Source organism: Manacus candei, unplaced genomic scaffold, assembly GCF_025592945.1.
Source record: "Manacus candei isolate 608988 ecotype Guabito, Panama unplaced genomic scaffold, ASM2559294v1 h1tg000040l, whole genome shotgun sequence".
In the NCBI taxonomy this organism is placed as follows: domain Eukaryota; kingdom Metazoa; phylum Chordata; class Aves; order Passeriformes; family Pipridae; genus Manacus; species Manacus candei.
In genome coordinates, this window is record NW_026138088.1 from 1,018,539 (window position 1) to 1,044,081 (window position 25,543).

Below are 25,543 nucleotides of genomic sequence, written 5' to 3' on the forward strand. Positions count from 1 at the left end.
GCGCCCCCTGGCGGGCGGGCCACCTCCGCCCCGCCCCCGGCGTAGCCCCGCCCGTTCCGGCGCTGGCCCCGCCCAGCCCCGCGCGGTAAGATGGCGGCGGCGGCGGCCGAGCCCGAGTGCGATGTGGTCATGGCGGCGCCCGACGGGCCCGGCGAGGCCGACAGCGACGAGGAGACGCGCAGGTACAGCGGCGGCCCCGGAGCCGGCCGGGCGGGGAGCGGGCGGCCGGTGACGCTTCCGGCGGGCGGGCTGCGGCTGGAAGCGCCGCAGGGCCCGGGGGCCGCGGCGGGGGGCGGCCGCAGGTGCTCGGCCGGGATGGGAGCGCTCCCCGGGGCTCCGGTACCGTCGTGACAACCGTGGGCCGCACGCGGCGGGGCCCGGGAGCCGCTGGAGCTGGGACGCGGTGCCCGTGTGTTGCCGGTGAGCTCCCGCGGCCTCCGTGTGCACCGGCATTCGAGCATCCGCCTGGCCCGTGTGTCCCGGCAGGACAGCTCACACCCTCTGCCCCGAGCCCGCACACCGGTGCCGGCGGAGCGCGGCCTCCCCTCGCAGAGGAGGAGGAGGATTGAACAGCTGCCGAAGGGGGGGCTTCAAACTCCTACATTTGACGCCCTTTGCTGCTTCATCACCCCAGTCCCCCGGTCCCTGGTCCGTTTGAAACCTGCCCGTGGTGGGTTTTGCCCCGGCCTGCCTTGCTGTGGATAACGGGAGAAACGCCCTGGGCAGGGCCCTCCCCCGGGAATGCTCCATCCCCGGGAGCTCCTGCGAGCTCCTGCACCGTGTCCCTGCAGTTCTCCGGTGCACCGTGTCCCCGAGGCTGGGGCGGTGGGAGCCTGACCCTTCCTGCAGGTTTACCTCCCAGGAGTGAGCAAGTTGGAGCGCTGAGGGCAGGAGGTGAGAAGATCCATGTCCAGGAAACTCCACTGGTTACACAGCGGTGGACGCTGGGCTCATCTCCCAGGGAGTTCCTGTGGGAGGGGAGGGAATGGCTCCTGATAATTATCCAATGGAATGAAAAAGAGGAAACAAAACCAAAAGTGGCCTCTGAGGAACAGTGGTTTCAGACTCCCATGTGTGGCCTGAGGGGTTCTGTGCAATTGAGGCCTGAGGAGCAGCTCCCTGGGGAGGTCCTGCTGAGCAGGAAAGGAGGAGCTGCTGAAGAGGCACCTGGCTGAGGCTCATAGAGCACCGGGACAGCCCTGCGTAGGCATTCCTGCCCCTGGGCGAGGGAAATGTAGTGTTTGAAATGGTAAAAATTCCCAGAGGTAAAAGCCTGGCTGAAGGCACAGGTGTCTGCTGGCAGCGACCTCTAGCACTCTTCCTTCCTTCCCTTCCTGGCTATACCATGCCATGCACCTCCTTAGGTCCAGCAGACAGGAGTTACAGAGTATTCCAAGTTGCCTTCACAATGTTTCCTTTTCATGTTTTTGGGATAATGAGATCTTCATTTCAGGGTGGTTGTAACTAAAGTCCTGCAGCAGCTGCAGACGTGCCAGGGGGCTCCCAGGGTGTCCAGGGCACAGGAATGGAGTGTGGTCACAGGATAATTATTGTCTTGCTGCTGCCTCATGGATTGTTGGGGTCCTGGCGGAAGGGGTTGATGTAATTGTGTTAATTTTATCCATTAGTGCATCAGTGCAGAGCAGCTGATGAGCAGGGCTGGGCCACCCCCAAAAGCTCACTTGTTTCTTCATTAATTTTAAAGGTTTCTCACCCATGGGAACAGTTTTTCCCTGCTTCCAGCTGCTCTGCGAGCTTGGGTCCCTGGAGCTTTGCCAGGGAGAATTTCCTTGTCATCTTCCTGGCAGCTCTGGGTTCTGGCTCCAGGCTGGATCTTTCTCCTCCTTCTCCAGCTCTGGAGGATGCAGGAGCCTCTTGAAAAGAAATACCTCACATGGTTGGGAAAATCCCGTGGTGAGGTTGTAGTGCCCTCAGTGCAGACCTGGGGAGCGTTGGTGCCTCCGTGGGGAATCGTTCCCGCAGCGAAGCGACGAGCGCGGAACAGCCCCCACGGAGTCCTGGAGGCTCCAGGCAAGGCCTGACTGGGGGTCACTGGTCGGTTCAGCAGGTGTTGGTGAGCAGCAAGAGGCTTTTCCAGTGCAGTTCCCATGAAGTGAGGTGAATCCTGGTGAGGCTTCTCTGGAACACATGTCATTTCTCACCAGCTCTCAGGGCAGCACTGGCAGGAGGGAGGGGAGTGGGCTGAGGGGCACCACGTCATTCTGGGATAGCCTGGAAAAGGCTCCACTACTCCTGTTCTGCCTACAAATGGGCACTTGAGTTTCCCAGGTGATAAATTCAGCCCATTTTACTCGTGTGGAATGATGATCTTATGATGATCTTGTTTGGTCCCCTGTGCATCTACAGAGTATTTGAATGTCTGACTTAGGCAGTTGCTTTATCCATGAGGAAAAAGTGATCTGTACCTACAGTTCCAGCCTTTTTCTTTGCTTTTCTAGGGCGAATCATGATGTAAGTGCAGTTGTTTTCCCATGGTATTCTTACAGCTGGCTAGCTTCCTTCATTCAAAAGAAATTGCTTCCTTCAAAGAAGCAATCTCTGGCTGATTCTAGACCTTTCCATGGGTTGTCATCTCACAAAAGTTATGCTGTGGGCCTGCCAGGAGTGATGGAGCCATTGCTGGGAATTAGGTTAATTCCGAGCTCCGGGAATTACATAACGGCACAATTAAAGTTGGGGCTCAGCTGCCGTTCTCCCTCATGGCTGCAGGGGAAGTTTGGGTCAGTTCTTGGATTTCTTGTGGTGCATTTTGGTTCTTGTTGCTCTTTTGGTCTTCTCTGAGTTTGCCCTCGGGTACAGGGAACGTTCAGGGTTTGTGCACCTTGTGGGCTCGGGTTCAGTTCTGACCTTCACCGGCACGTTCCCGTGGGTGATTCCTCAGCCCATCCGTGCAGGTACTTGCATGTCCAGACTCGGGTTTCCCGGGCTCGGGGCTGCTGTGAGTCTCTGTGGTGGTGCCTGTGCTGCTGCACAGAGCCAACCTGGCGCACTGGGGGAGCTGATGTGCCAGGAAACGGGCTCTGCTCTGCCTCGGCGGGTCAGCGCTGCCCAGCCGGGGATCACGTGTGTTACAGGGCAGTGTGTGTGACTGCTGCCCTGGGGAGCCTGTTCAGTGCCCCACCACCCTCTGGGGGAAGAACCTTTTCCTAATATCCGGTCTAACCTGCCCCTGACCCAGCTCCAGCCATTCCCTCGGGTCCTGTCACTGGTCACCAAGAGAGGAGATTGGTGCTGCGCCTCCACTCCCCTCGTGAGGAAGTTGTAAATATATATTCTTTTATCTCTCTAAATCCTCACTCAGTGTCAAACCTCACCTGAGGAAGAGTCTCTCTCTAAGAGTCTCCCTGTGTATCTCTCTGGCACACAGAGTGTTTAGCTTCTCTTCCAAGTCCTGGAAGAAGGGAGGGGAGAGTATTGTATGTCCAGTGGCAAACACGATGGCTAATTTTAAACTCTAGACATCTGCCTGCTGTAAACTGAATTGAGATCACCAAACTTATTTTATTCCAGCAGCTGAGTAACATCTGACAGCTGAGAATCTGGGTGGGATTTCACCCCAGAAATGCTGGATAAACATACCATATCCTATTAAAGAAAAAGTCTCTGCAAGAATTGCTCAGAAAAGGCAGGTGTGTTCCTTTTGTCAGAGCCTCAAAGGAAAGATTGCTTGGCCAGGACAGGATTTTGGACCCTTCCTTAAATCCTGGCTATTTCAGGATTTTGTCACTGTTTCATAACAGAGGCAGGCGGTGGAGTGGGAGTGAGGGTCAGGAGAGCTGTGAGAGAGCGACTCTGCCACCTGCTTAGGTGCTGGATTTCTGTCAGTGGTGGTATTGCCTTGGCACGTCCCTGCCCAGGGGCTGTGCCAGCACACCTGGACCGAGAGCTGTGGGGTTACACATCCCCAGAGGTTCCCCTGACAGAAAATGAGATGCCTGCGTGGTGGGTCTGCGGGAATCTCGCTGGGAGCTGGAGTGGGGGGGTGGAAGCCACGATCGGCACTCGAGTGGGGGCAGTGTGTGGAAGCTCTGAGGAGGAGGCAGGAGTTGTTAGGCAAGCGTGGGATTCTGTCACTGTGCGCAGGACAGATTCTCTGAGCGCTGCTGTGCTGGGAAGGAGCAGGGGCTGAGCTTTCAGCAGGGCATGGGGAGGAGAAGGAGCCTTGTGCTGCTTCCTCACTGATGCCTCAGAGTTTTTTTTGATCATCCCCACCAGCCAGGCAGTGAGCTCCATCCTGGGGCCTGGGCATGCGAGGGAGCGTCGGCACACACAGCTGCTGTTTGTCTTGGTGTGTCTCAAGCTTGGATCACACAAGCTTGGATCACACAAGCTTGGTGTGCCAGGCGAGATCCGGGTTGGACATCAGGAAGAATTCTGTCACAGGAAGGGTGGTCAGGCATTGGAAGGGGCTGCCCTGGGAGTGGGAGAGTCCCTGTCCCAGGAGGTGTCCAACTGGTCGTGGCACTCAGTGCACTGGTCTAGTTGACAAGGTGGTGATCAGTCACAGGTGGGACTTGATGATCTTGGACGTATTTTCCAACCGAAATTATTATAAAAGAGAATAAAAGAGTTGCCTTGCTCGCAGGGAGAATCACTCCCACCAGGCCCTCCTGTGCCCGTGGTGCACGTGAGCCATGAAAGACAAGCTTCTTCCCCAGCCCCTTGGAGCAGTTCTTGCCCGTGTCTGCGTCCAGCGTGGAGCGGCCCCGCGAAGACACCGACCCTGTCACAAAGCCACCCATTGAGCCAGGGGTGTATTTTTAGCAAAGCACGATTCTTCCTCAGTGTCAAAAGTAGCAAGTGGGGAGCGCAGGGCCCAGCGGCGCGGGAGGCAGAATGAGCTCATTCAGGCCACAGCATCTGTTTGGGGTGAAACAATCCCCAGTGAGATCAGGGGCTGCAGTTCTCCTTGTTGGAGCCGGAGCCGTGGTAAACAAGGGCTGTGTGCTCTGTGTGCTCCTATGTCAGCGGGGCACAACGGGGCAGAGCTGCTTCTGTCCTGGGGCTGGGAGCTCGAGCCCAGCCTGGCAGCTCCAGCAACTCCTTTCCCTTCGTGCTCTTGGGGTGATTTGCTGCTTCTTTCACAATTTTCATCACTAAACTTGGGCCGTGTGAGCAGCAGATAGCTGTGCTCTCCTTTCTGCCAGTGTCACACCAGGCACTGTGACTTGCTGATACATCGATCTGTGTTAAAATGCTTAAAAGGAAAATGGGCCAATAAAAAAGAGGAGAAAACGGTAATCCTTGTGTGGGGGTGTTTCTCTGGCATCTCAGAGTACCAGAGCTTTGTGAAAGTTGGTTTTGCATGGATATGTGTTCTTTCTCCCATTTTCCCAGCTCTTCCCAGCAGTTTGTTGCAGATGGGGTGCTCTGGCACCCAGCTGTGTCTATAAGGCAGTGATTCCTCATGACATGACAAGTAAAATTGCTAAAAGACTTGTGACTTGGGGCCTGCTGTGCCAGGCTGCAGTGGTGGCTCAGGTGAGTTCTGCCATTAAGACTGTTCACACTTTAAATTGTGTAACAGACACCTTCTGAGGGAAGGAACTTTCATAGGATCTGTGATTTTCTTTTCCATTTACCATTACAGAAACAAGAGAGCGGTGAAACTTCTTAATGCCCAGGTTCCAGAAGTGCAGAATTGCTGAGTAGTTTTTCCACTGTATTTGGATGTTTGATCTGTAATATTCAAAGGAGGTGGTTGTGTTTGGAAGCATTTTAATCAGACAAAGCCTGTGATATGGATCCATCCTGCAGGCAATCCTTGTGGTAGATGGTGCAGCCAGGAGGGTGCTGTGCTGTGCTGGGGCTGTGCTGGGTGCTGGCTCCTGAGGAGGAGCCAGGCTGCAGCATCTGCCTCAGGTGTGATGCTGGGAGGGCTGAGGCAATGGAGGGATGGCAGTGTCCTGTCTCCCACGGGTGAGTTAATCTGTTGCTGGAGCAGCAGCAGGAGGAGCTGCCTGGGGAGCCCGAGGCAGTGGGTGCGGGCGCTGCCCTTTCTCTCTGCCGCAGTTGTTACCATCCCATTTCAGCTGAGCACAGCGTGTGGCTCTGGGCTCTCCCAGAGTGTGACTCCTACAGGGCCATGACATGGCCAGGCCAGGATGTAGCCTGGAGCAAAAGTTAAAACTGAAAGTGAAGAGCACACTTCCCTGTGTCCATTGTTCTGCCAGCTGGGAAATCTGCGATGGCTCACTGAAAACAACCCCTGCATGAGATGGTTGTGTGGGAACGGCCAATGGCAGCCTGAGCGAGGCTGAAAACATGGGAACTTGTTCCAACACAATTCCCATTGTTCTCTCCCTGGTTGGCCTGCAGAGCATTGCTCGTGTTCCCAGCTCCAGCACCGTGGTGTGCACTCCCTCTCGGACTGCCTGTCTGGAAGGGTGAAGGGAGATGAGGGAAGAGAGAGAGAAGGGTTTCATTTCCCTCAGGGAAAGCTTTGCTTTCAGGAGTTTAAGGGAAGCTGCTTTAAACCATATGTTGTGTGTTTTTAAATGTCCCAAACTGTCTCTGCAAACGCTTGTTCTTGAGTGTGAGGACTATTTCTGGACCTGTTGCCAAGGCAGTGCCAAGCTTCTGCTGGAGGCTTGCACCCATATTTCTTTTTTGATTTAGCTGTCTTTTGAATGTGGAAACTGTTCTTCTTGGCCTTTGTTCCTAAGTACATGGGACTTCTGAGAGAGGCAGTGCTGTCTCTTGTGCTCTGCCTGTTGGAGGGGGCTATTGGATAAACCCCATACCAAAGAGTTCTGCTGGACTCTCTGAGGAGACTCAAGGGTGGTTTTAGGCTGCTGTTGCATCCCTGTAATATTTGGCCAGGAAATATCCGTTATCCCTGTTCATGACCCGGCTAAAGGGCTGGAGTATCTGAGAGCCAGCAGGACACAAGGTGTGCTGCTTTCCCCTGAGCAGTGTGTGCTGAGATCTCACAGCAACCAGCTACAAGCGTTTGGACCATTGAAGAGTTATACTGAGGTTGCTTGGGGATCAAATGGTCAGCATGGTCAGAATCCAGTGCTCAATCCCTCTGAAAATGTGGTGTTTTGCTTCCTTTCAGAGAAGCAGAAGCATTCAAGGAGCAAGGAAACGCGTACTATGCCAAGAAAGATTACAACGAAGCGTACAACTACTACACGAAAGCCATAGGTGAGAAGAGCTGATGGCCATATCAATCTTTGCTGAATACCACATCTAGAAATCAGAGCTGATTGCTGATTTCAAACACACCAGCAGGGTTTCTGACAGTACATGCTGGATGGAAACTTCTTGCCTGCTTTGATTACCTTGGGAAATGTTGCCCGATCGATAATGCCAGTCAGGGCCAATGTTCTTAATGAGTGCCACAAGCTGTGTAGCTGCTGCATTACACTGACAGTGAGTCTTGCATCGTCCCCAGATACCTGTCCCAATAATGCCAGTTATTATGGGAACAGAGCTGCCACGCTCATGATGCTGGGGAGGTTCCGAGAAGCACTGGAGGATGCTCAGCAGTCGGTCAGGTTGGACGACAGCTTTGTGCGGGTACGTGGAGAACTTGGGGCTCTTCGTTCAGTACCTTGTCTGCACCTGTTGCAGCTCTTGCAACTCCCTTTTATCTGTTCCCAGGGCCATCTGCGGGAAGGGAAGTGCCACCTTTCCCTAGGGAATGCCATGGCTGCCAGTCGCTGCTTTCAACGAGTTTTAGAACTGGATCATAAGAATACCCAGGCACAGCAGGAGGTAAGAGGGTCTTCAGATTTAACTGGCCCCAGGAGATGCTGAGGAGGCTAAGCTGGTCTTTCCCCCAGCTCTCCAGAGGAAAAATGGAGAGTGGTGTAAGTCAGCTGCCACTGTTTTGTCCCTTTCACGGGGTACATTTTCCTGGGCTACCAGTTTGGTCAATTAATTTCAAACTGATTTTAATGCCAGCAAAAGTATTCATGTCATCTGCATTATCAGTCCATGGTCTGCAGTAGATTTGGCTCTGACACTTCAGGGATTGACTTGGTGGCATTTCAGAGCAGAGACTGTCCTGCAGCACTTGTGTGTTCTGTCTTTCAGCTGAAGAACGCCACGACCGTGCTTGAGTATGAAAAAATAGCCGAGGTGGATTTTGAGAAACGGGATTTCAGGAAGGTGAGATGAACTTGTTTGCTGTGGTCTTATATAAGAACTGACCTGGCCTGTGCAGCAAGGTGTGTGGCTGATTTCCCTGTCGGGTGTCTGGGAGGTGCTGTGCCACATCTGTTGAAGCAAGGCTGGCTGGTGAACTGTGTCAGCTGTGAAAGGGGCAGAGCTTGTGCTCCCTGAGCACCGACTGAATGACAAGTGAGGAGGTGACTGGCTCAGGCTGAGTGTCCTCTGTCACCATTTGCTTTGCAAGATGAGTGGAGCCACGAATGAGCTGTTTGTGACAGATTTTGTCAGCAGCAGCATTTAATCATGCTTTGCTCCTAAAATGCATATCCAGGATTCTTCTTTCTCAGCTCTTTAAAAAAAAAACAACAAACCAACAAAAACCCAGAGGCAGGCCATGTGCCAGTGAGGGTCACACAGGGAGCAATGCAGATCTGCATGGGGCACTCATCTTACTGCTTCCAAATCTTTCTTCCCAAGGGCTGTAAGAGGATGCAGCTGGTACTAACCTGATAGAACAAGAAATGACAGCATGAAATCTGAAAGGCACCAAACACTTCTCATGCAACTGTTTCTGTGCAGTGGATGCATGTAAGGCTCAGATTTGGCCCAGAAAGGAGATTGTCTGGCACACTGAGCTTGCTGTTCAGGTCACTGACTCTTAGGCTAAGCTCAAGATTTTGGAAGGGTAAATCCCATCATTGTACCCCTTGTTTCTGAGGAGCAAATGGGATGTGTAGTCAATCTGAATTTCATGTGTAGGAATTGCCATGCCTGTACTGGACGTCCTGTGTCTGTCCCTCACTTCCCTGGTCCCACTCCACTGGGGAGGCTCACATGAAACGTGATCTTTGTTTCTGGAGAGCTGCTCCTGCTCCTGCCTCTCCCAGGAGCCTTTGGCTCTGGAGCACAGTGCTTCCCACAGCAGGGCCCGTGATGTCACGGGCTGGGGAGCAGATGAACCTTGGGGAACAATGCCCCGTTCTCGTGCAGATGTCCCCGCCGAGAGCAGGGATGGAAAAGACCCATTAGCTCACCCTGCCCATGACTGGCAGGCCAGTGGAAGATCAGCTCCTATACTGTACTTTTTTGTGTTTTCTCTAGTCCAGACTGTCTCAATCTATTGAATTGCTGTCTCTTCCAAGTGTCTTTATACTGCAGGAAACAGGGGCAGGATTGTCCTCTTTGGCTCTTTCTTTAGGGCTTACAGTTTAGAAGAGTTAAAGGGGTGGACCTCCTACAGGTGTCCCTTGAGTCTTGTGTAGTGCTCTGTCACAGTAACACAGCAGATGCCTCAGATCTTGGCACACAAAGCCCTTTAAAAGACAAAAAAACCTGCACACGAGGAAAATTTTCCGGTGAATGTGTCTCCAGCAGCCACACTCACCTTCTTGGTCAAACACAAATCCCAGACGTGGTGTAGCTGTTCAGACTAGGCCGTTGGTCTTTGCTGTGCTCACGCCTGTGGCTTTTCCCACCCCAGGTTGTGTTTTGCATGGATCGTGCTCTGGAGTTTGCTCCCGCATGTCACCGGTTCAAAATCCTCAAGGCCGAGTGTTTGGCGCTGCTGGGCCGGTACCCCGAGGCTCAGTCTGTGGCCAGGTGAGTGTCCGAGGGCTAGGGGGTGTCCTGGCTGCTGCCTGTGCTCCACACCCGGGGTAAATGAGGGAATATAAAAAAGAAATAGTCCTTAATGCACACTGTGAGGAGGAGGAGGAGGAGGAATGTGTGAGTTTATCCCTGTTAATCTTCCCGGGAAGCTGCATCCAGACCCTGCTCCCAGCCAGCCGTCCTGCTCGAGCAGGTTCACGTCCTTTTGGCTCATCTGTACCATGGACTTGATAAAATAACCGGATAGCTGAGCAGAGGAAGGTGCTTGTGGAGGTCAGAAGGAGGCGGGAACGGGGAACATTTCCTTCCTTGCTGTTGCTGCAGTGATATCCTGCGGATGGACTCGACGAACGCCGACGCGCTGTACGTGCGCGGGCTGTGCCTGTACTACGAGGACTGCATCGAGAAGGCCGTGCAGTTCTTCGTGCAGGCCCTCAGGATGGCCCCGGACCACGAGAAGGCCTGTCTTGCCTGCCGGGTAAGTGGTGGAGAAGGGACTGCAAAATTACCAGGATTTGGGGTTTTTTAAAGCAAACGCCTGACTTGATTCGACTGGATCAATCCCTTCTCCCTCTCTCAGCATTATCATTCCCAGACCTCCAGGAGCAGGCGGTGTGTCCAGCCCTTCCCAAAGACAACCCCATAAACCCAAGTTGCCAGAAGCTGTTTCTCAGGAGATTGTGATACTTTGAAGCTGCTTCCCCTTCACTCTTCTTTGTTCCCAGATACATCATTTTTAAAGGAACTCCTGACTTTCGTATCCAATATCCGCCCACAGCCTGACTTGCATTTAACACTGTTCCTTCATGTTGCTCCTTTCCTGGTGTAGTTCTTTAACTGACTTTTCTAATGTGTTCACATGTATAAGCCCTCAAAAAGTGAGCTCTCAGTCTTATTTTAATCCTTAAATTTACTGCGCTGTCATGTTCTCATCTTAAAAATTAGGCAACCTTTTTGCTGTGGAGAATGCCTGGAACTGGCACTGGCTCTTCCTTAGTGCTTCTCTTGGGGGAAAGTTAAAGTGCTTCCAGCTTGTTTCAGCTGCTGGAGCAAAACTGTGGCTTGTGTCCTGCAGTAGTGTCTGAAACCAAATTAGAACTGTTATGTTTGAGGGCCCTTGTCCAGCAGAACAAGGTGCTTGGTCCCCTTGAACCCTGACCTTGTGTCCTGACTCAGGTGTGTTTCCTTTCAGAATGCCAAAGCACTTAAAGCGAAGAAGGAAGACGGGAATAAAGCATTCAAGAAAGGCAACTACAAACTAGCATATGAACTGTACACAGAGGCACTAGGAATAGACCCAAATAATATCAAAACAAATGCCAAACTCTACTGTAACAGGGGGACGGTTAATTCAAAGGTAAGGGACGGTCACCTGGCAGGTGTCTGTTGTCATATCCCTCATCATGTCAGTGATAAACCACAAATCAGTTGTTCTGGGAAGCACAGGCTCCTCTGGCTGCTGGGCAGCTGCATCTCTCTGGGGCCATGGGCAGTGTGTCAGGGATTTGTGCTTGCACAACACTTGGGTCAGTTCCCATCAGCCAGCAGTTGACTCCTGCAGAAACAAAACTCAAATACTTGCGCTGCACAGAGTGGGAGGGAGAGGAGGGACGTGCTGTAGCTTTATCTTAGTCAGCAAAAGGCATCCCTGTCCCTGTTTTTCCTTCCTGCAAATGAACAGCTTTATTTTCTTAATTCTTCTTGTAAGTCATGTCTTGGTTTGCTTTTTAATCTTAAAAAAAGACCTACTTTAAAGCCCCTGGATACTTCTTCCAGCTTTGCTATTGAATTTTAGTCCTGCACTATCCAGAGAAGCAGTCAGTCATGTGTCAGTGCTCCCAGTTCCCATCCAGAAACATATCTTCTGGGCATGTTTCCTCCTCAGCTGTCCCTCTGTTGCTGCTCCCCAGACATCAGCACTCGGTCAAGAGAACACAGGCTGTTCCCGAAACCTGGGAAGTGGGATGAGCTGGAGACAACATAATGGATGTTTTACATGGCTGTTTGTGTCTGAAAACAACCTTAAAAATATTTAAAAGAAATCTTTTTTAGAAAAAGAATTGTTTATCTTGCTGTCTGGGAATTAGCTTGGATACAGAATCGGGATTGTTTTCAGGAAAACCCTTGGTTTTGAGTGCATTTCTTACACAGAAGCACCACGAAGCTCTGCCATGTCACTGGCCAAGCTTCTCATTTTTTCCAAGGGAGCAAAAGCTCAGTGTTTGGGGGGAATTGAAAAAAAATTCCTAGACCTAGGAACCAGTGAGATTTTTCCCAGATTCTTCACACCTTTCCTTTGCCTGAAAGCATGATGCAGAATTTTTTCTGTGTTTGGGATTTGCTCACTTCTGTCTGCCGTTGTAGCTTAGGAAACTTGAAGAAGCAATCGACGACTGCACGAACGCGGTGAAACTGGACGACACGTACATCAAGGCATACCTGAGGAGGGCACAGTGGTGAGTGCACCTTGGCACGGGCACCCGAGCAGGTGTGTGGGCAGGAGTGTCCTCCTGGCAGCTCTGAGGGACGGGGTCACAAATCTGGAGTTTACCTGAATAGGAGTGCAGAAGGTTCTGCACTGAGGGGTCCTCAGTTTATTCCTTTCCCTACACTGCTGAGGAGATGAGGGAAGCTCCCACAAGTAGCAGGTATCTGGGCTCCCTGGCAGTGGCCCTGTGTGGGCCCCTCTGATGACTCTACTGCAGTCCAGGGCATTTCTCTTTCTTAATCAACATCCCCCCAGACAGCTGTACTGAGCCCTCTTTGATGTTCCTATGAAGGACACCTTGACCACCAGTGTTTCTTTCCACAGTTACATGGACACAGAACAATATGAAGATGCTGTAAGAGACTATGAGAAGGTTTATCAGACAGAGAAAACAAAAGGTGAGCACATGGGCACTCTGTGTGTGTTCACACTTTTCCCTTACCTGCCAATTTTTTTTGTTGTTGCTTTTTTCCCCACAATATGCTCTGATTTGCAGCCTTTTACCCCAGCAGAACAATATGGAGAAGCCCTTGGAAGCACTGGAAATGCCTGTCTCAGGTCTGGTTTCTCTCCCAGCATTGAATGCTGAGATGATAATTGAGCTTGTGGCTGAGACAGTGCACTGAGTTCAGAATGTCTGGTTTTGGTTCTCATTTTAACTGTCCCCTTGCTTTTTGAGTGGCCTGAAGTGGGTAGGACAAAGTAACCCCTCTCCTCTGGCCTTGTGCTCCTTTCCAGAACACAAACAGCTCCTAAAGAATGCACAGGTGGAACTGAAAAAGAGCAAACGGAAAGACTACTACAAAATCCTGGGGGTGGACAAAAATGCCTCTGAAGATGAGATCAAGAAGGCTTACAGGAAACGAGCACTAATGCACCATCCAGGTACCCACAGCAGTCCCTATGTGCCCTGTACAGCCATCACTGAGGCAGGAATGCATATGGGAGTGGGAATTTCTGGACAAATGGCAGCTCTGACTCCACAGATTTAGAGCATGTGCTGGGATGGGAGTTTGGGAATGTTTTGTTTTCCATTTGCACTAGAAATTAATAGCTTCTTCCTGCTTGTTTGTGTATCCACAGATCGACACAGTGGGGCAAGTGCAGAAGTACAGAAAGAAGAGGAGAAGAAATTTAAGGAGGTTGGTGAAGCCTTTACAATCCTGTCAGATCCCAAGAAGAAGGCCCGCTACGACAGCGGGCAGGATCTGGAAGAGGATGGATTGAATATGGGAGGTCAGTGTTCCTTATGATGCTCTGGCATGGCAGCCTTTAACAAGATCAGACCCTTAAGAGTCTGCCTTAGGCCCTAAAGCAAGCCTCCCATTGGGAATAATTCCATGAATTGATTCAGTTTGGTTGCTGAAAGCATTGGGATGGCAGAGCTGCACTGAGTGTTTCCAGTTGGGAAATGGCTGGGACACTGGTGGGTGTTGTCTTTGGCTGAGTTGGTGGGCAGTAGCTGCCATTAGGCAGAAATCTATCACAGGACATGTAAAGTAGTGTAACTGTGGATCCCTGAATGCTGCTTATCCAAACCCTTAGGCTGCCTCCTGACAGGTTCTCCCTGTGACAGCTGCTTTTACCTGTTTGCTGCTGCTGTGCCAGGGCTCGGAGCCAGCCCTGTGTCCCTGCTCACCCCCTTTGAAACCCTCTCAGTGAACTGACAGCTCCTGAACTGTGGGAGTGTAACTGGCTGCTTCCCTGCAGCTCATGAATTCCTTCTCTTCCCTGTAGACTTTGATGCAAATAACATCTTCAAGGCCTTCTTCGGCGGGCCAGGAGGCTTCAGCTTCGAAGGTAGGTGAGGTGTGCTCCTGCCAGCCTTGGAGTCGTAAGTACATGGAATCCCTGACAGGGCAGCTGGGGCTCCCAGTGGATGTGCTGCTTGAGGAGAGCATGGAAAGTTCTGCCTGTACAGCCTCGGCTGGTGGCTGGTTCTGGTTGTTTTGGGTTCAAAAGCCACAAGGGCCGGGCGTTCCCTGTTGTGGAGGTGTGTGTGGGTGTGGCCATCCATGTGCTGCTTCGGATTGCACTGAACTGTTTTGTCTTTGAGTTTGGAAAGTCCTGATATCTCCCATTTTCTTTTTCAGCTTCTGGTCCTGGAAATTTCTTTTTCCAGTTTGGCTAAGAAGCAAACAAACACAAATAAAACCACACATACCTGATCTGCTTCTTTTAACCTCGAGTACGGACAGCCCCAGACTCCTCCTCCATCACGTCTCGTTGTCCTTAGAGCAGTTTCATTTCTGGGTTGGAGCCTCTGTTTGTGTGTTGTGTGCGTGAAGAGGAAACCAGCTCGGGAGGGGAAGGCTTGTGAATTTTGTTTTACTGTTAACTTTATTAAAAAAAAAAAAATAAAAATAAAGCTTTGAATCTTTTGGTCCCTCCATGCTGGCCCATGCTTTCAGCTGCTCCTGCCCCTCAGCACAGAGGATTTCCCGGCATTTTCCCGGAATCTCCATGTGTGAGAGGGTGAAGGAATCTCCTGGTTTATTTTGGTTGGCTCTGAAGCAGCATGTCCAGGGTTTCGAGTAACTTGTAAGTTATCCTAATTTTTTGGAAATATTGCCAACACTCAATCCAGTTTTATACAATCCTGTTTCACCTGCCAGCTGGATTTTTGGCTCTTTTTATTTCTTTTTTTTCCCATGGTTCTCCCAAGGTCCACTCGGGCATTAACTTTAGTGATAATGTGTGAGCTTACAATTCTGTATCAGAGAAATGCTGCTTTGAGTTTAAAGAGCAGCTTATGTGAGAATTCCCTGTGATGCAGCTGGAATTAAGGGCTTTGTGTTCCCAGGATTGTCCTGTTTAAGGGAATATTGAATTTGCTCTGGGCTGAATTCCTTCACTGTACTTTTTTTAATTAATCCACTTGAATATTTCATATTTGTGCTGAACTTGATTTTGTTGAGCTTGATGTGTGATTTCCTGTTACTGATCCATGATGTGGGTGAGTCTTTCATTGCCAAGTGAAGTTCAGGCAGGGATTGTGGGTGGTTTGAGATGTGCAGTGCTGAGCTCCTGGTGTGCAGCAGCTGGGCTGGTTGGTTAACCTGGCCAAGTGGTTTTCTCCTGGCAGTGATTTACTCATCCAAAGCAGCAAGGAAATGCAAAGCCCAGCTCTGAACTGACAGTCTCTACTCACTTCTCTTGTGCGGTGTCAGGATGGGAGCTGGAGGGATGGATGAGCTTCTGGCCCAGAGCCATGTCCAGATGGATTTGGTTTTCACTTAAAAGGTGGTGTTGCAGCAGGATCTTACCTGGGAGAGGGCTCTGCTCCTGGAATTCTCCCCTGTTCTCTAGAGAGTGGAGAACCTTTTTGCCCGGGTGCTCTGAGTTCAGTCCTGTCTGTGGAGGGTTCATGCTCAGCATGGGGTGTGAGGGGGGCAAGAGGCAGCAGGGCCGTGGCTGGGGATCCTGGGCTGGTGCTCAGTGAGGGGCAGTGGGGCCATGGCTGGGTCCTGGGCTGACCTGGCAGTGCAGGGCCATTGGAGGCCAGAGTTTGCTCAGAGAAGGGGTGTTGGTGCTCACAGGCCGGGCTGTGCGGAGAGAGAACCTGACACTGACTCTGTGTAACACCTGACTTACCTTCCTTCTGCAGGAACAAACACTGCAGTGAGTTCATTGCACGAGGTGATGGCTCTGAATGCCATGTCTTTGTCTTCCTCCCTCCCGAGGGCTGTGCGTGTCCTTCCAGCGGGACAGGGACCAGCATGGGGCTGCAAGGTCCCAGTGGTTCCAGCAGAGACAGTGCTGTTGTGGTCCTGCTGTGGTCTTTGGTCAGGATTCTTGACAATCTGCTTTCGTAGAGGGAAAATTTAAGGGCTTAAATTTTAGCACTGCAGAATAGAGTATTTTACAACTCACTTGAAACTCAGCTTTCCAAGTGAGTCAGTGCTGAGTAATACTTTCAAAACCCAACTCTACCATGTTTATTCCAAGGTCCTTCACACCAGTGTGAGGGATTGAACCCACCCAGGTGCACCAAGAGCAGTTGGGTCCTGGCACCTTTCAGGCTCCAAAACGGTGAATCCCTGGGGAACCGAAACCCTGGTCTATGCACATCGATCCTCCCCCAGCTCTCCTGGCACTGTAAATCAGTTTACAGGGCTTCTCTAGTGGTGTTCCAGATCCATGATGTCTCGTTCTCTGTGTGTTGTTGTCACTGTACAGTCTGGGCTGTTCTCAGTCTCCCATTGCTGAGCACAGCCGTGTCCTGTGTCTGTCAGTGGGTTTGTTCTCATTTCCCCCTGCCCCAGGGAAGTGCAATCTGCTTCCTTCCTCCCTTCCTTCTCTCCAAGCTGTGAGTGAGCCCATTCCTTTGAGCACAGGAGTGGGATGGCTCTGCTTCTGGGAGAGAAAACGTATACAGCAGCTATTTATAACCTGTACATGAATGCATGATTTAATGTAGTTAAATATTCATATGGTGAGTGCCAAGACTTTCTACGGAGCGTTATTATGTGAGTCAAAGTGAAGGCACAGAACCACGGAACAGTTTGGGCTGGAAGGGACCTTTAAAGGCCATCGAGTCCAACCCCCTGCCATAGGCAGGGGCACCCTCCACTAGGATGCCCTGAGCTCTGTCCCTGTTCCTCTCTGCACAGAGCGGGGCTGAGCAGGTTTTGGTGGCATCCAGCACCTCAGGGCAGCAGCAGCACAGGTGGCACTGTGACCTCCACCGCGTCCCAGCACAGCCTGGGGGCATGGGACTACTTCTTTCCAAAAAATGTGCTCAGATGAGTGTTGCTTGGAGCGTTGCCTCCACACACGGAGGTTATTGTCTGTGGGTTGTGGTTGTGTGTAGCCATAGGAAACAGGAGTGCCACTGCTCCAGCTGCTCACAGCCCCCCTGCATGTCCTCTGGCTCCACGGGAGCCACTGGATGTAGGGATTTGCCACAGACACTGTGATTGTAGTCTTCAAGGGATGTTGTCCCTGAGCTGTTTCTAGAAGGACAAGGAGCTGATGGAGGTGCAGGAGGCAGGTGCTTCATGTGCTGCCCCTGAGGCACAGGCGTGGTGGGATGGACATGATCAGGTGTGGTCAGACACTTCCTGCTCCTTGGTGTCACTCCTGGCCAGCTCTGGCCTGGCAGCTCCTGCCCAGGGTCCCCCAGGGGGGAATGGCTGGTGCAGTGAGAGCTCCTGCCAAATGGGAAAGACCTGGAAAGAGCAGAGCTGCCATGGCTGAGGGCAGACGAGGCTGGTGTGTTGGGGGATCTTCCACCAGTCATGCTGGGAGTATTTGTTCTGAACAGCTCAAGAAGGAGTTGTCAGCTTCTCCAGGAAAGTTGTCAACTACAGGAAAAGTGTGTGGGGAGTGTGGCTGTGGGCAGAGCTGGCCTGTGTGGGCTCTGCTGTGGGACTGCAGTGTTTGCAGGGAGATAGGAATTGTTTGGCTGTTAGACTTTCCCTTGGATGTGGTTTTGCCTGATCATGCTCATGGAATCATGGAGTAGTTTGGGTTGGAAAGCTGTGAAGACCATTCAGGGGGTTCTGGTCACCCCCTTTGACTGGCTCCTTGTTGCTTTGGCTACACAGAAGGTACCAGATTTGTTGTTTGAACACTCCAGGAGTGTTCAGTGAGCAGGATCCCCAGTGCTGACAGCTGCTGTAAATACAGGAATGCAAGTTGGAAAACAGGAGGAAGAAAAAAATGTTCCGGGACAACAGTATTATCCATTATCCACGGAATAGTGGGTCCCACTCTGTATCTGCTGGGATACAGAGTGGAAGCTGCTGTGCTGTCATGGTGTTTCTGGCACAGGGGCTGGTCCAGCTCTGGTGCCAGTCCCTGTCCAGCTGCGCCGGTCCCAGTTCCGCAGCCACCAAACAGGGTCGGGCCACGCGCTGCTTTGCCACTTCCAAATGACTTCCTCAGTTTCAGTAATAACTCCGCATCTTCCCTTATCTCCAGTGGATGGTTTTCATCCTGTTTAAATTCGTGCCTTGTCCCTAGGGAACAGGACGCCCCTGTGCTGCACCCACCCCATCCCTGGAGCGGTGCCGGTCCCCAGGCAGCTGTGGCAGGGCTGTGACAGGGACAGGTGGCAGCAGCTGGAGGGGCCATTCCTGGGTGTCCCTGTGCCCCAGGCCCTGTGTGACTGTAGGAGCTGGCATGTAACTCTTTGGCCTTCCTGCCAGGCCCGGCTCTCCCCCTGCTGCTGTCAGGGATGGGGTTATCCCTTCTCAGAGCAGCGTTGGGCGTTTTCCCTTGCCCAGACCTGAGCTCAGAGGGACAGCTCTGGTCTGTTGCTGGGAGTGGGGAGCTGGGACACTGCGCCTGAGCTGGAGCATGGAGGATGGCCTGGGAGGACAGGATCTGTGGAGAGCCTGGCTGCCATCCCAGCCTGTCCCACTGCCCCATCCCCATCCCTGCTGTCCTTAATGGCTCGTGTGGACAGAGTGTGGTGTGAGGTAGAGTCAGAGGGGCTGCGTGCAGAGCACCCCAAGCCCCTCAGTGCATGTGAGTCGTGGTGGTCACGACGTTACAGAACAGTCAGGACAAATCCAGGCGCCGATGCGAAGCCACTTGGAGAGGAGCTTGTCCCTGCGCTGCCGTATTTATCTGAATTGGAATTCGGAATGTTTACCTCAGTGTACATAGCTCAACCTTTCCCTGGGAGGAAAGGGGAATTGCATGGAGCAATCGCTGTCCCATCGCTTTGCCAAACTCCTCATCCTCTCCCAGCCAGGCTCCGTGTCGGTACTGACTGTCCTGTCCCTCTTGGACCTTTCTAGGATGTGAATGGTAAAAATGTGAATATTTGTTGTTTACTTCCTTAGCAGAACTCCTGATGCTGTGTTTGTATGGGGAATCAGCCTGAGCAGACCCATATGCAATCGGTTTTACTTTATTATAAACTGTATATGATGTACAAACTAATAAAAACTCAAACGACGACAGTGTCACTGTTGTTCTTGAACAGGCAGATGAAGGAGATGTTCCAGCCGTGCATTCCAGTGCTGGAGTGATCTGGATGCTGGGGGTGTGGGCTCAGTTGGCCCCTGGGCAGGTGCTGCCAAAGGGCGTTTTTGAGCTTTGTTGGAGCAAACCCTTGAGGTTCTGTCAGGAGAGGCCCTGGCTGAGCATTGGGCACTCGGCTGCCGCTGGTGTGGGAGCTGGAAGGATTTCTCCATGGAGGGCAGGGAGGGTCACAGGTGATCTAGGTGGGTTTATAGCTCACTTTTTTTTAATGTTATAATGGGAACTTATTACCATTCTTCATTTTGGAACAGCAGGAACTATTTTGCTTTCCTAGCAGAGTGTTTGGTTCCAGACAAGCCCCAGAGCTCTCCCTGCTTTTGGCCTCAACGTTTGGAGGAGAAACACTCCTTACCCCGGCAGTGTTGGGCTCGGGCGAGCTGTGCCCAGTGACAGCCCCAGCCCAGCCCACGCCTCAAACACGGTCAGTATTTACAGTGTTAGTGTGGGTTAATGTCACTCTGCAGCTCCCCAGGCCCTGAGCCAGAGCCGGAGGCCGAGCTGGGACCTGACCTGGGACCATCAGTGGAGCTTCATATTAAATAGTGCCCAGGAGCCACCGCCCTGCTGGACCGGGGCCTGGTGGAGCACAAACACAGGTTTCAGTCAAACATTTAATGACAGAAGTGCTGGGTCAGTAACTTCCAGCCAGGGTTTAGGTTTGAGCAGACTTGAGTTATGCGGTTACGGTGCCTCCGCTTCCTACACTACGGGGTTACTCCAGCCTAACTCTTAACATTCAGGTGCATTAGAGGAAGGGAGTAAAATCTTGCATGAAGTGCAGTTCTGTACTTCAGACATGATTTTAGTTTCTATCAAATAAGATGGAAAAGATGTTAGTTCATCTCTTCCACTCCCTGCCAAGGCAGGATTGTTCCCTACAGGACAAGGACATGGGACAGTGCTTGGTCCAGCCCAGGTAGGGGGAAGTGGCCGGAACTGGCTGCCTGTCCTGGTGTTTCACTTGTTTCCCCCTAAGTCTGTGGTCGGTGTCTTTAAGACATCACCTGGCACTGTGCCCTCCTCCAGGAGGAGCTGGGCTGGAGCTGGGCAGCTGCGGGACCAGCCTGAGATTGGGGCTGCCGGGACCTGCTGCCCTCAGCAAGGTCTGTCCTTAGGGGCCAAACCCTTGGTAAGGGACCACCCCTGACAGGAGTGAGCCACGCGCTGGTTCTGACCCCGTAATCGGCTGCAGCTGATGTCAGTCCCTGGGTGTGGGAGGGGAGGGACATCCTGCAGTTCCCTTGGCTTCAGAGCAGCGACCAACGGGCTTTGGTCAGTGCCGACAGGTAAAGATCGAACGATTGTGGTTCAGAGGGAAGCGATAAAAGCCCAGAGTTGATCTTCCTCCAAGGAAGAAAACAAGCAGGACACCCTGGCTGGTTCCCTCCAAAACTCTCCCGTTAAAATCCATGACAGTTTCAGTCAGAAGTTGCTTGTTTTCTTCCTTGTCCTGAGGCTGATAACTCCCCAGAGGCTTCACACTGGGGTGGGCAGGAGGGTTGACTTTAGTAAAGGTACAATTATTTCTCTTTACACTTTAAGGTTACAGGAGTTACTTGCCTTTTAAAAACAAACCGAGGAGCTGCCCTGCCCGTGCTCCTAGATGATGGTGCAGGAGCTAAAGGCAGATCCCCGTTTGTTGGTGCTCTGCGTGGGCACGAGTTTTCCCTTCCCGTAGTATCCCGAGAATATCGCCCTCACATCGATCTTTTTAGAGAGGTTGAGCATCCACATACCGTTATCAAAATACAGCAGTTTCCCTCCTCCAATCTCCCCCACTTGCTCCCCTTTGTTCCCCGCCTTTTCCAGCTTCACGAACTCCAGCAGGTCGAGCCCGGTCTGGACGGCCTCGACGCCGTTGGCGCAGCCGAGGGTGATGTGGGCCCGGCTGCCCCGCGGGAGGTTGTCCGTGGGCAGGATCTTGTCGGCGTCCCCGGGCCAGAGCAGCAGCTGCTGCTCGCTCAGCTCAATGCGAGCCCCGACAGTCTTTGTGGTGATGAACAGCGCCGAGATGGAGAGGGTGAAGCCTTTGCCGTAGGAAGCCTTGACGGCCTGGAGGAGAGGGAGACGCACGTGGAACAGTGTCAGTGCCTGTGGGTGGGGATTCACGGCGCTGTCACTGTCCCCAGGCTCAGGGGAAGGTGGCTGCTCACAGCATCTCTTGCTGTGATGTAGTTAAAATATCGAGTGCAAGGAGAAGGTCAGGGCCTGACACTCCAGCTCCGTGGATTTGGAGCTGGGTACATCTTTATCCTTCACAAATTCCGATATTTAACTTGGGCTTATCTGCTCTGAAATAATCTGTCTGGGAGCGTAAATACCTCAGTTCATCATCATTCAGCTCACACCGTCGGAGGTGATGCTGGAGGGAGGGTGGGAGTATTTTGTTTGGAAATAGGAAACAGCCACCATCTCCACAATTCTGAGTTTTCTCCTGCACGGGCCACGTGGACGTAGTTCCTGTCTCTACCTTTGGCCTCTGGCTCAGAGCAAAGCCCATCCCCAGCCCACCCCAAGGCTCGTGGACTCCCTGCTGGGGAGGGAGGGACACTGGGGATGCGGAGAGGAGTTGGGACCCCAGCACTCACTTCCTGCTGCGCGTATTCCTCGGCTCCAGCTGCTTTCCCGAACTCGGTGTATTTCGTGGTGCAGTGCAGGACCCCAGGTGGCCTCTTCACGAAGTAGCTGGTGAGATCTATTTTTATTTTGGGATCATCGATAGCAGAAGCAACTGCAAATACAGGTAAAGAACATCACTGTCACAAAGTGATCCCCCCACAGTGTCACTCCACGAGCCCAAGTCCCATCTCAGGTCCCTTTCCCACCCTGTCCTTCACCTCATCTTTCTGGCTGCTGGGGAGCACTGGATGGGTAACTGAGCCCCTCCCTATCCCCAGGCTCACCACAGATGGAGCCAGAGAAAAGAAGCCTCTGCATGTCATCGTGGCTTGTCTTAACCCTGATGATGTGAGTCCCTTAAGGGAGGGGATTGTTCAGCCTTTCCTTTCCCATTTCTCTCTGACTCTTTGCCTTTGTCCCACCCAACCCTTCAGAACCAGGGGACACCCAGGACCCCACGTCCCACTGCTGCCACCTGAGCCCAGTGCCCTGGGGGGCCAGAACTTCTTGGGAACAACCCTTCAATTTATTTTTACTTAAAAAGCAACTTTGGCAGCGATGGGGACCAGGTTAGTAGCTTTAAAAAGCTTTTCTTGTTGACACCTTTAACTAGAAATTGGCTTGAGGAGCTGATCAGACTTGTTAACATCAACAGGTAAAAACATGGTAAGGCCATGTCTATACATACAGTATTTACTCTCCTTTTTGAAGGCTTTGAGACTCCCGAGCTCATCCAAGAAGGCCTGGCCAGCCTTTCTCAGGATCTCTGAACTTCTTTTGCTCAAAAACCACCCAAAATACATGGGGAGGAATTCCTTCTCCAAGCTTGGCTTCATCTTCTTCAGCTCTTCCGCAGACAGTTTCCACTGATTCTTGTCCTTCAGCTGGGGACAATCCAAGCGCCAGGGGGTTTTGGGCTCGGCGAAGATGACTTTGTACCGGTACTTGTCAGCAATGTCAAAGAGCTGCTCCAGCCGTTCCCGCTCGTGGTGAGTGTCATCCAAAACGATGACGCTGATCTCCCGTTTGCAATAGTCAACTAGATCCTCATCCACCTTGGAGTACTCTTCAGGAATGGAGCTTCTTATTACCGGTGTGATTTTATAGTGATCGACAGAGATGACCTTGCAGGCGTCTTTGTACCGATCGTGGATGGCCTGGGCCAGGGTGGACTTCCCGCTGCCAGGCAGGCCCCGGAGGATGAAAAAGGTTTTGGATTCCTTGAGTGTGGAGATGGTGTCTTCGTCGTCCAGGAATGGGAACTGCAAACTCTCGGGTCTCTCTTTCGCTGATTGAGTAGACATTTTTCTAAATATTTTAGGCAGGAAGGTGTGACTCTTCTTGGAGAAGCCTCTGTTCTGAAATGGAAGGAGAAGACACTTTGCAGGGCAGGAACCCCGGAGACCACGTGGCCCCACTGGGACCTTTATTGGGAGAGATGGGGTGCAGGGAGCACCTCCCCCCTCCCGTCCTCACTTGGGTGCCCTGCTGGGCTGACACCCCCTCCCACAGCTGCCCTGGCTGGTCCCACGGCAGGGACCTGCGCCCTGTCCCACCCAAGGGCTGAAGGTGCAGCCCCACTCCCCTCCCTGGCCTCGGCAGCTGCGGTCCTGCCCCACCAGGAAGGGGAAGTTTTACCCATCACGTGGCAGCAGCGCGGGCAGAGCTCCTCCTGTGACAAATTTAGTCTGAACGCTTGAACAAACCCCGGTGGCTGCCGGATGCCGAGGGCACGGCAAGACCTGGGGAAGCCCAAGGGGAACAGAAAGTCCCAGCAGGTGCTCAGAGCTGCCACACTCTTGTCCCTTCACCTGAATTGCACACTCTGTCCCCAGGGAAGTGGCTGTTTCCTAGAGCAGCCCACGAGGATGATGCCGTCTCTCTCTGAGCTGCACTGGGGATCGGCAGCCGAGCGCCGAGGAGGAGGGAATTAGGGCTCCTCTTGGGAAGAGAAACTTAGATTGCTTCCAGGAAAACCCAACCCCTCCCTGCAGCTGCCAGGTAGGGCAGAACTCGAAAGTGAAACCTCGAGTGCCGAAGGAAACGAAACACTTTTGTTTGGCAGCAGCAAGCGGGAAACACTGCTGGGAGCTGGCGCGGGCTCTCCCTCCCCTCCTGCCAGCAGCTCCTATAACTGGAATCCCAGATTAATTCCCAGCAGGGCCTGGGAAAACACAGCACTGCAAGGAAACGAGGGATTTCTCCAGCCGTGTGAGTTCACTATAGCATCAATGGGGCAGTCACTGTTTTTTGGGTCAATACATGAACTCTCCAGCTCCCCAGCTGCCTCAGGGCCAGCCCAGCCCAGGATGCGCTGGAGCCAAAGGCCATGGAAGTGATGCCCAAGGACTGAGTTTTGCTTTTGATGCAAAAATCGAGAGGTTTTTCATAAAACACAACTGCTCTGCCTGAGGCAGAAAACTGCTTTTCCTCTTTGCGGATTGATGCTGTTGTTTAAAAAAACCGCACTTTTCAGGTGATGAATTTCCCCATCTCTTTATTCCAGAACGTGGAGGTGGGTTTGGTTCCAAATACCTCAGGAGCAGGACCAGGACCCCACAGCTCCCACGGGCACTGCCTGCCCCGGGGTCAGCTGCAGGACGGGGACCCCGAGTGCTCTGGGGCTTGTGTGGAAAGAAATGGGCCTGACAGGGCAGCGGGGACCCCCAGGCTCCACAGAGACCCCCGGGCTCTCCAGGGACCTCCACTGCCTTCCCCGTGGACTCGGGGCTCCCGGGTCCCCACAGAGGAGGAAGCAGGTGAGTCACCTGGAGCTCTGTTCGTGCTCGCAGCGCAGGTGCCCCGCCCGCCCGGGGGTCGCAGGGCCGGAGCCGGTGCCGCGCTGTCCCCGCACCGCGCTGTCCCCGCACCGCGCTGTCCCCGCACCGCGCTGTCCCGCGGGCGGGGGCCGGGGCCGCTGTTCTGCCGCGGCAGCTGCTCAGGGGACTGAGGCGCTTTTCAGCCCCGCGAACAAAGGAACAATCGCGGCCCCCCCCGGGCCATTGTTCGCCGCCGGCTCGGGGACAACGGGCGCCTTCACGGCCCGGGCCGGGTGGACAAAGGCCCCGCAGAGCGCGGGGTGCGGGGTCCCTCCGGACAATCCCCCATTGAGCCCGGCCCGGCCCCCCCCGCCGCCCCCACAAAGCTCCCGCTTGTCTCCGGCTCCCCGCGGGACAGGGGCTCGCGTGGAAGGAGCGATCGCTCCGGGCCCTGGGCTGCCCCTGCCCCGGCGGCCCCCAGGGTGTGCCGGGACCCCCAGAACGGAGCCACGGGCACCCTGGGGCCGTTCTCGGGGCCCGGCTGCCCCCGCGTCCCCCCACACCCAGCGCCCACGTGTCGGCGACGCCGCGGGCTCTTCCTCCCGCCGGGAATCGGAACCATTGCCCGGGTGGAGCGGCGGCCCCGATCCCGGTCCCTGTCTCGGTGGCCCCGCTTACCATGGTGAGGGCAGCGGCTCCGGGGCGGCCGCCGGTGGACAGCGGCGCGGCGTGGAAGCGGCTCTGGGGGGGGCGCGGCCGCGGCCCCTTTCATAGCCCCGGGGCCCGCCCGCCCCGCGGGGCCGGGCCGAGCCCTCCCACGGGGGTCGGTCCCCGCCCGGGGCTCAGTCCCCGCCCCGCCCGCCCGGCAGGTCCGGCCGCGGAGGAGCCGGTCCCGGGGATGCTGCCGGGACAGCCCTAGGCCGGGAGAGGA

At 53.5% G+C, this 25,543-nt stretch overlaps 2 protein-coding genes across 2 annotated transcripts; one reads left to right on the plus strand and one right to left on the minus strand.

Moving 5' to 3' along the window:
- Window positions 1-41: 41 nt before the first annotated feature.
- DNAJC7 (DnaJ heat shock protein family (Hsp40) member C7) lies at window positions 42-14,618 on the plus strand. The gene is made up of 14 exons (XM_051794640.1): window positions 42-182; window positions 7,082-7,170; window positions 7,421-7,545; window positions 7,630-7,743; window positions 8,065-8,139; window positions 9,623-9,741; window positions 10,075-10,228; window positions 10,943-11,107; window positions 12,115-12,206; window positions 12,563-12,636; window positions 12,977-13,123; window positions 13,322-13,474; window positions 13,976-14,038; window positions 14,332-14,618. The coding sequence occupies exons 1-14, from the start codon at window positions 91-93 to the stop codon at window positions 14,367-14,369; spliced, it is 1,500 nt and encodes a 499-aa protein (XP_051650600.1). The 5' UTR covers window positions 42-90; the 3' UTR covers window positions 14,370-14,618.
- A 4,491-nt stretch (window positions 14,619-19,109) lies between these two features.
- Window positions 19,110-25,412, minus strand: CNP (2',3'-cyclic nucleotide 3' phosphodiesterase). Its single transcript, XM_051794665.1, has 4 exons — window positions 25,291-25,412; window positions 22,542-23,211; window positions 21,823-21,965; window positions 19,110-21,286 (listed from the first exon to the last, which is right to left on the minus strand). The coding sequence occupies exons 1-4, from the start codon at window positions 25,291-25,293 to the stop codon at window positions 20,834-20,836; spliced, it is 1,269 nt and encodes a 422-aa protein (XP_051650625.1). The 5' UTR covers window positions 25,294-25,412; the 3' UTR covers window positions 19,110-20,833.
- Between the last annotated feature and the right edge of the window lie 131 nt (window positions 25,413-25,543).